At 40.2% G+C, this 10,563-nt stretch overlaps 1 protein-coding gene across 1 annotated transcript; it reads left to right on the top strand.

The window, feature by feature from the left end:
- The first annotated feature begins 205 nt into the window (after positions 1 to 205).
- LOC118395248 (zinc finger and SCAN domain-containing protein 2-like) lies at positions 206 to 7,933 on the top strand. Its single transcript, XM_052464133.1, has 4 exons — positions 206 to 579; positions 4,415 to 4,518; positions 4,677 to 4,791; positions 6,300 to 7,933. Exons 1-4 carry the CDS (start codon positions 366 to 368, stop codon positions 7,448 to 7,450), a joined length of 1,584 nt encoding a protein of 527 aa, XP_052320093.1. The 5' UTR covers positions 206 to 365; the 3' UTR covers positions 7,451 to 7,933.
- The last annotated feature ends 2,630 nt before the right edge of the window (positions 7,934 to 10,563 follow it).

The raw sequence follows: 10,563 nt of genomic DNA, 5'->3' as shown, positions 1-10,563 counted from the left end.
TTGCGCCACTCGGGAGCCCTAAATGTAGGCTTTTTATGCGTTGATAACCACACCAACCTGCATTGCTCTGCACTCTCCCCTACACGTAGCCATATATTTTCACTAAATAGAGAATACGTTTTACGACCTGAATTCTTTATTCAATATATATGATTACCCTAAATGTACTAATTTTGAAGGGCTGTTGCACTCTTATTTACGGTAATATTTACTTACGTCACGTGTGCATTTGCGCACGCATCTCCCACTTGAAAAATTGTTGCAGTTTATTAACATCTACGGATTCTTTATTGAACATTAGCATTGAAATACTCGACTATATACTTCACACAGAGAATACAAATCTGTCATTTGGATTGGACAAGATGGCCAGCTGCAATTTTCAGTCGCAGTTAGTATCTATTATGGAGGTATTGGCTAAAGCAGCTGTAGCAGAAATAAACAAACGAGTTGATGATAGCTGTGCAGTTATACGTTTGGAAATTACCCAAAGCCAGCGAGATATTGATGGACTGAAAAGGAAGTGTCAAATGATGGAGGGCGAGCTGAAGAAGACGCGAGGACGAGTCAGGAGAAAAGGTAGTAGATTTTTGTATATACTTTTACTACGGTGATATGTGAATGATTCTATAACGTTAAGTTACATCCGTTACACATTAGCTAGTGTAAATCATAGTAGGCAATTTTTTCAGCTAACCTGTTTTTGGCGATAGTTTCTCTGTTCTCGATTCGGGGAGAAAATGGTATCATATAAATGTCCGTATCCAGTTGCAGGTGGTTCTCCAAAAAACAGAATATTCAGAAAAATATTGAATGCAAGTTTTGTATCGAGTGAGAAATTCATTTAGCATGTGTGTAGTTCTCAGTTTTGCACTGTTGCAGTGCGACCAAAACACACATGCAAAAGGTATTTCTCACTCGATACAAAACGTGGTTTTAATATATCTTTCTGAATATTCTCAGATGTGTTTAAATCCAGAATTGCGGATGCCATGTAGTGGCCAATGAAAGGCTTTGAAGCCACCCGCCGTAATATTGACATTCCCCAGGTTTCCACAGATAACACATCCACAAAGTCAAAATTGGCTTCAAAATGTAGCATTCTGGTCATAGTTTAAGATTAGGCATAATGATAGCAGTGTGGCTAGGGTTAACATCTGACCGTAACATAATAAATTGTAGAAATGGCCGGGGTTGAGCCATAATTATGACTTTGTGACTGTGTTAACTAGTGACAGTCCGGTCATCACTAGTTTCCAGTGATGATGATTTATATAAACCCTGGATTGCTGATGTTATTTATTGGACATTGAGAGGCTTTGAAGCCACCGGTCGGTTATATTGGCATTCCCTAGTAGGAGCAGTCCTCCATAGGAATGAATGGAATGTATTTTTTTCCTGTGGTGGGGCAGTAACATTAGTACTCTCCCCCCAAAAGCTTTCAGGATTTTATTTCAATAATTTTTTAAATTTGTATGTTTAGCTCACAATATAATTTAAGTGTGCATGAAGGTATCTGTAATGGAATAAACGTGGCAAAAACGAATGTAGACATTAATAAATGCATTTCTATAGCTTCCAAAATATATATATATATTTTTTACAAATGAGGATGAATGCCAAGATGGCTGTGCCAAGTGCCAAAATGACTGATGGGGGCTTCAATACAGCGCCCAGTGTCAGTAATCCAGGGTTTATACAAATCATTATTCTATACCCGGCTTTTAACCTACTCTTGAAAGTTGTAATAGTAGCATGCACAAGGTGCAATTTTGAAACTGGGTATTACATCAGCAGTGTCCCTCTTGTCATGTCAGTCATTGCAGACCTTAGAGAGCTATTAATAACTTGTCAGAAATATTCAGATCAACTATCCCATGACAGCTAACGCTATTTAGCTAGTTTTTTAGCCCATTGATTTTGTTGTAACGTTTGAGTAACACAAATGTAACATGAATACACATAAGACGTATCAAAATGTGTAGAATAGCAGGAAATTAGCTTGAAAACGGCAACATTTTTCTCTGCACCCCATGACAAAATGTGTAGAATTGCATGAAATGAGCTTCAAAATGGCAACAACAAAAAAAATCTCCATCCCATGACAAAATGTATAGAATTGCAGGAAATAAGCTTTAAACCATCAAAGATTTCTTTCTGCCTGCAAGAGGGGTGTGAACAATTTGTGTCGTGAACATTCCTTGTGCCCATAGAAATAGACATGGCACGCAGGCGGGGGTATGGGATGTTCCCCAATGCTTGAAGGGGAGCTTAAGTGGGAGCTTAAGTGAAAAAGTTTGGTAACCCCTTATATAGAATATAGTGGAAACCGAGAAGTTCTCCATAGGAATGAATGGAATTCAACAGTATTTCTATACATTTCAAGTACACAATGACATGTAACATTAGTACTAAGTCGGAAGTTTACATACACCTTAGTCAAATACATTAATACATTATATACAAATATATTATATACACACATATATATATATACATATACATATACATATACATATACGTGTATATATATATATATATACAAATATATACAAATATATACATGTATGTATGTATGTATGTATGTATGTATGTATGTATGTATGTATGTATGTATGTATGTATGTATATATGTTATATACACACACAAATACACATCTATATATATGTATGTGTGTGTATGTATATATATATATGTATATACACACACACACACACACACACACACACACACACACACACACACACACACACACACACACACACACACACACACACACACACACACACACACACACACACACATATAAATACACACATACATACATACAATATATACATATATTGTATGTGTGTATATATTTACATATATGTGGGTGTATATATATATGTTATATATACACACATATATATACACACACACACACATGCATACATGCATACATACATACAATATATACATATATTATATGTATGTGTGTGTGTGTATATATTTACATATATGTGTGTGTATATATATATATATGAATGTGTGTATATATATGTATATATTGTGTGTGTGTGTATATATATATATATATGTGTGTATGTATGTATATGTGTATATATATATGTATGTATGTATGTATGTATGTATGTATGTATGTATGTATGTATGTATATTGCCAGGTTGGGAGTTTAGCTATGACACCTGAGTGAACACCCATACTTTTACAATAAACGCCATAGGATTTTGAATGACCACAGAGAGTCAGGACACCTGTTTTAACGTCCCATCCGAAAGAAGGCACCCTGTGCGGGACAATGTTCCAAAATGTAATCAAGGTTTGAAATTATTATGTTTTAGTCAAATATTATATCTGTTTAGGCTTCTTGCGGTCAGTTTGCGGTCAACATTAAAAAACTTTTTCTTTTTAATCTGGCCCCCACCGACCATCTGCTCAATAACAAATTGGCCCGCACCTGAATCTAGTTGATGATCCCTGCATTAAGGGGTCTGCAATAGAATATAATTGTCAAAGCTAATGTAGACATTAAAGACACAGTGCAGTCCAAAACGTGATTTTCCTGTGATCTATATATATTTCCACACTATGAGGTTGTGAAATTGTGAAAATTATGATACACTAAAACAGCATTAAGACCCATTCGAAAGACCGCCTGAAATTTCAGCCTGTTTTGGTGGGATGGAGTTTTGACCTGACTGGCGACATCACCAGGCAGTAAATTAGTTAGACCAATAAGAAAGTTCCAAACCTCTCTGCCAAAATCAGCTAGTTTTCAGTTTTCTCCTCCCTTCTCAGACTGTTCTGACAGTCCTAGCAAAGTTCTTGCTTGATAAATTGCTCTTTGCTAAGATTTTTTTTATTTTATTAGAAAACAATTACAGTAAGGTACTTAATTGTTACCCAGAAGTGATTTAATATTGAGATATAAACAGTGCAATAGGCCTGTTCTATAGCTTCCAAAATATATGTTTTTACACTAGAGGAGGAGTACCAAAATGGCTCTGTGGTGGCTTCAACAGAGCCCCATGTCAATCATCTAGGGTTAATACATATTGTATCAAGATATGTGATCTTCTTCTGCATGTGTCTGGAAGCTGAAATTCAGTGTAAAATGTGTATTTAATATTTTTTTTGTTTTTTTGGAGAACCATCTGCAATTGGACAGGGACATCTTTAAGATAGACTATTCTCCCGAATTGAGAACAAAGTGGCGCCAAGAACAGCTTAGTTCAAAATGTGGCTGCTGTGCTTATATTAGCTAATGTGTAAAGGCTGTATCGAAGCATTCACATATCACCGCTGTAACAAGGTGGAGCTAGATTATTTGATTGCCTATCCAAAACCCAAATGTGTGAATAGCCCTAATATTTAACTGAATACAATTTTATTTTATTACCCCATGGCAGCAGAGAGATCTTTATATCCAGTCAAGATTGTTTTGAACAAGCAGAGGATTTGCTCACAGTGGAGAGACGGAGAGATGGCTGTTGAAGAGGACTCTCAACCCCAGGTGTGATGCATCACCTTTAACAACTACAGAGACCTGACCTCTTGGATCAATTCTGTTATTGGAATGTCAGGAGAATTTACAGTTTTTGTGTGATTCATGAGTATGAAAGTGTTAAATATGGTGTGTCCCAGAGTGATAACCTCAGTCCCCTGTTACAGCCTACAGATGTGGAGCAGAGAGCAGAGACTGAACCCATACTGATCAAAGATGAGGAGACAGCAGAGGATGTGTGGAAGACTGACCCTCAGGAAGAGCTCAGGATCACTGGAGAGGGTGGGTGCGACCATAAGGGGTACTGCTCTGTCTGTCTATGGAAGACTGTGTGGGTGTGGTGTTACACACGTTGCAAGTTGCTACATTGGTGTTGAGCGTTTTTATGTTCTGCCATATGGAGTGCACATACACACACAGTCCGTTCCAAAGCTGTCATGGTTTGCTACTGGTAGCCCTTTACTCTCGTACCTCTATACGGGTTGAAAATGGCAGATTTGGGCACTGATAAGTGCCTAAATTGGAACGTAGTGGCTGTACATGCTGTAAATGACGTCAGATCCCAGGCTCTGCGCCGCTTCACAGTGCTGTGTGTGTTTTGACTGACAGCCGCTCTGAACATGAGCACCGCACGCGACAAGTTGTTGCCCCTATCCCTCCCGCTAATTGTCAAACTTTTGCACATTTGTTGTTGTCTGAGTGAGTGAAATGCTGTACATTAAGAGGACTCAATGTATTTTGAAAGAGGAGACGTTGAGGATTATAATACATATGGCATTGATACGAGCAAGCCAAACACCCGTGAGTTCAAATGTGCACTTCACATTTCATAATCATAAAACCCATTTCATAAACAGTGTCATCATTTATGATCACCATGTTTGATGTACAGTTACAAGATGACATGGCGTCATACCATGGGGTTGTTCTGAACAGAATGAGCCTATTTTTTGGGGGTCTATTGTGAAGAGAATTTGGCACAGAACACGCACCTGAATGCACTCATTACTCCTTTCTATGCGCACCAAAATTACGGTATGTTTCTCTGAATTCCCTTGTGAATGACTAACACTGTAAGATTGTATTTGATAACTTAGCTGATCATGTTGGCAATATAACAAACTTTCAAATGATGCCCAGCTGACCCAGATTGTAATTTAAAATGGTCAGGTTTTGGATTACGTAAACAACAACATTAATTGTGTGAAGGCGGGGATGCAGGGCTGTGTTATAAACAAAACAGCTACAAGTGTGCTTGTTCTAGTTCCGCAAAGCACCTTATCGTTGAAGACTTCTTTGAGTCATGAAAGTGTATTGAAATGACTTAGGACCTGTGTACACTTTGGAGAGGAGTGTGGCCACTTGGAGACACCAGTTAGTCCTCTCAGTCAAACCCTTGTCATGCTTCTGTCTTATGTTGCACCTACCCCACATTTCCAGGAATATTCTTATCATGGTACTGAATGTATCCAGAGTATTTTCTGATTTTTGATATCAACAAATGCAGCAAAAAGTACAGTAAATGTAAAATGCACATAAAATCAACAGTGTAATTGTTTGGATTCAGTCTTGTGTCAGGCGAACTGTTGTATCCTCAACGTTAGTCTAATAATTTCCCCATCATCTCCAAACTGCTCCCTTTAAAGTGCTACCATGCTTATACATTTCATAGGTCTTTGTAAAAAAAAACATTTGCATTTAGCCCTATTCATATAGAACCAAATCCCACAAGTGTAAAGGGTTAAGTGTCTTTTTGAATTTTTCTTTCATGTTTATCCCAAATCTTGTAGAGTCTGGTTCCAAGCCTGGGCAACCACCATCCTTTGAGCAACGGCACTTTGATGAGGACTTCATCACACAACCCAACATATCTCCTGAAGACTCAGTGGAACATTACCCCAATTCTGATGGTCCAAAGGAACCAGGCCCACCACGGTGTACGTCTGTAGAGAAATCAAAGGTGTTCAGCACAGAGCAGCACCGGCCAGCCGAGGATGAGGACTCGCAAGAGCTAGTGATGGTGAAGGATGAGAAGGAGGAGGATCTGGATCAGACCACGGCCCTGGCAGGACCTGACCAGTTTGTCATGGATGAGACTGATGGGCAGCGGTGGACATCTGTGGATCCAGGCCGAGAAACTGACCCTGAAGGCCACCCAGATTTCTCCTTTCATTCCACAGAAGAGTACTCTCAGAATATATCAATTTTTCCACCTCACAGTGGGCTGCCATCCCTGCCTACTATGACAGATGGTGTAGGGCCATCGGTTCACTCTTCTAGAGGGAAACCACATGCTAACATGTTCAGTGCAGCAGCACACATGAAAAGACATGTCAGGACATTGGCTGATGAGACTAAACAACAGATGCCAGAAGAACAGAGCAGTGAGACGCTGAACTCAAATAATGATGGAAATAGTTTAGCTTTACAGCCAAGGCAGCATCAGCACAGGGCTTCAGAAGCAACAGTGAGAATGAGTGAGTGCATGACAGGGTCAAACATGGCCACCACCTCCACCTTCTCTGGGTACAGCCTGAGTCGCAGTAGTTTTAACATGGTGAAGAGAATGAGGACTCAGTGGAGGTCAGGGGGCACCACTGAGAGGCGTTTCAGCTGCACCTTCTGTGGGAAGAGCTTCCAGCGTTTCAGCCAGCTCAAAGAACACCTCCGGAGTCACACCGGAGAGAAACCGTACACCTGCGAACAGTGTGGCAGGAGTTTCACCAAGCAGTGCAACCTGATCAGACATGCTGTGGTCCACAGCGGGGAGAAGCCCTACGAGTGCACACAGTGTGGGAAATGCTTCACCCAGCGCTCCAGTATGAAGTCACATCAGAGAACTCACATAGGAGAGAGTCCAGTGTCTCAACATGTGGTACCTGCATACCCTGGGGATCCACACGCAAGTTTAATGTTGTCTCAGACGAGATGGAACAAATAAAACATGGCATAGCTTGTCTAACACTTTCTGTGTGAAAATGTGGTACAGAAGGTGTTTTGAGACATTTTGACACGCTTTTCCTCCTAATTGATTTGTGAAATGGTTTTCATGTTTGACTGTTGACGGCTCCTCACTTTCATTTTAACACTCACAGAGCGCCGGAATTCCAGAACTACTAGAATGGCCATGACAGTTATTCTGACCGTTGATATTTCAAATGTATAAATGTTCCATAATAAATTCCTAAATGATTGCATTTATTACGTTAAAATAGATCATAAGAAACCTCAGGACACCGAATGCAAATTGTAATCAGTCAGAGAATGAATTGATTGATCCAGAAACACACAGATTAAAAATAAATAAATAGTGATAGTGTATTTTCTGACTGTAAGACAACCTATTTACAACTGGTAGCATTGTGTTTTGTACCACAAAATCATATAAAAACATGCTTTATTCAATAAACTTGATTTAATGAAAGACTTGATCTGCGCTTTTAAATCAACCATTTATAGGAGCCATTAAGTATGTGTTGTTTAGTTCGTGTTTGTGTCTCAGGGATGTCACTTCATGCCATAAGGGACAGTGTCATATCGGGTCAGGTTAATAACTCAACATGATTTCCCAAGTTCTATTTTCACGTTACTCTGCTGCCTTAAAATGTGAAGTTATGTCACCTCAAAACTTGACAATGAAATATTTGTTTCAGTATAACAGGCTATACATGCTCATACAGTTTTACATTTGACATCTAGAAACAACACTTTTTTACTGTGTACGTTGTCTAACCTGACTCTACACCGGTACTGTATAAAACGGATCATCTGAATCTAAAATCAAATCAACGTTTATTTGTCATGTGCACCGAACACAACAGGTGTAGTAGATCTTACAGTGAAATGCTTACTTACAGGCTCTAACCAACATGCAAAAAAGGTATTAGGTGAGCAATAGTTAAGTAAAAAAATAAAAACAACAGTAAAAAGACAGTGAAAAATAACAGTAGCAAGGCTATATACAGTAGCGAGGCTACATGCAGGCACCGGTTAGTCGGGCTGATTGAGGTACTACAGTGGGGCAAAAAAGGATTTAATCAGCCACCAATTGTGCAAGTTCTCCCACTTAAAACAAGAGGCCTGTAATTTTCATCATAGGTACACTTTAACTATGACAGACAAAATGAGAAAAAAAATTCCAGAAAATCACATTAGGATTTTTTATGAATTTATTTGCAAATTATGGTGGAAAATAAGTATTTGGTCAATAACAAACATTTCTCAATACTTTGTTATATACCCTTTGTTGGCAATGACAGAGGTCAAACATTTTCTGTAAGTTTTCACACACTTGCTGGTATTTTGGCCCATTCCTCCATGCAGATCTCCTCTAGAGCAGTGATGTTTTGGGGCTGTTGCTGGGCAACACGGACTTTCAACTCCCTCCAAAGATTTTCTATGGGGTTGAGATCTGGAGACTGGCTAGGCCACTCCAGGACCTTGAAATGCTTCTTACGAAGCCACTCCTTCGTTGCCCGGGCGGTGTGTTTGGGATCATTGTCATGCTGAAAGACCCATCCACATTTCATCTTCAATGCCCTTGCTGATGGAAGGAGGTTTTCACTCAAAATCTCACGATACATGGCCCCATTCATTCTTTCCTTTACACAGTCGTGTAAGTCAGTCGTCCTGGTCCCTTTGCAGAAAAACAGCCCCAAAGCATGATATTTCCACCCCCATGCTTCACAGTAGGTATGGTGTTCTTTGGATGCAACTCAGCATTCTTTGTCCTCAACACGAGTTGAGTTTTTAACAAAAAGTTATATTTTGGTTTCATCTGACCATATGACATTCTCCCAATCTTCTTCTGGATCATCCAAATGCTCTCTAGCAAACTTCAGACGGGCCTGGACATGTACTGGCTTAAGCAGGGGGACACGTCTGGCACTGCAGGATTTGAGTCCCTGGCGGCATAGTGTGTTACTGATGGTAAGCTTTGTTACTTTGGTCCCAGCTCTCTGCAGGTCATTCACTAGGTCCCCCCGTGTGGTTCTGGGATTTTTGCTCACCGTTCTTGTGATCATTTTGACCACACGGGCTGAGATCTTGCGTGGAGCTCCAGATCGAGGGAGATTATCAGTGGTCTTGTATGTCTTCCATTTCCTAATAATTGCTCCCACAGTTGATTTATTCAAACCAAGCTGCTTACCTATTGCAGATTCAGTCTTCCCAGCCTGGTGCAGGTCTACAATTTTGTTTCTGGTGTCCTTTGACAGCTCTTTGGTCCTGTTCAGGAGTCATATGGCTTGGGGGTAAAAACTGTTGAGAAGCCTTTTTAACCTAGACTTGGCACTCCATTACTGCTTGCCATGCGGTAGTAGAGAGAACAGTTTATGACTGGGGTGGCTGGGGTCTTTGACAATTTTTAGGGCCTTCCTCTGACACCGCCTGGTGTAAAGGTCCTGGATGGCAGGCAGCTTAGCCCCAGTGATGTACTGAGCCGTACGCATAACCCTCTGTAGTGCCTTGCGGTTGGAGGCTTAGCAATTGCCGTACCAGGCAGTGATGCAACCAGTCAGGATGCTGTCGATGTTGCAGCTGTAGAACCATGAGGGTCTGAGGACCCATGCAAAATCCTTTTAGTTTCCTGAGGGGGAATAGGCTTTGGCATGCATTCTTCAAGTCTGTTTTGGTGTGTTTGGACCATTCTAGTTTGTTGGTGATGTGGACACCAAGGAACTTGAAGCTCTCAACCTGCTCCACTACAGCCCCATTGATGAGAATGGTACTGTAGATGCTGTAAATATCTAGATATCTAAATAGACTGGTTGTTTGAGTGATTTACAGGTTCATAGATTTTCCAGTCAACAGAGGCAGAGATAATGGTGGAGATGTACAGAAAGAGAATGTGAGAGAAAAGGAGAGACTCAGGAAGTCAACAGGGGAAGTTTAGTGGTTTCTTGCGTCATTGCTTGCTGCTGCTTGGTTGTGCCTATGCAGAGTGAAGGTAGGAACAGTCTTAACTCTCTTACTCTTTCTTATTCTTGTTTTTACCTCTAAGTCACCCCGAAACTGGAGAAGAGTGACAGTGTGTTAGATGTGGGATGGTAGGGG

The sequence above is a fragment of the Oncorhynchus keta genome, chromosome 15 (assembly GCF_023373465.1).
Source record: "Oncorhynchus keta strain PuntledgeMale-10-30-2019 chromosome 15, Oket_V2, whole genome shotgun sequence".
NCBI lineage: Eukaryota > Metazoa > Chordata > Actinopteri > Salmoniformes > Salmonidae > Oncorhynchus > Oncorhynchus keta.
The sequence above is the reverse complement of the archived record's forward strand: the minus strand, read 5'-3'. Positions and strand labels throughout refer to the sequence as shown.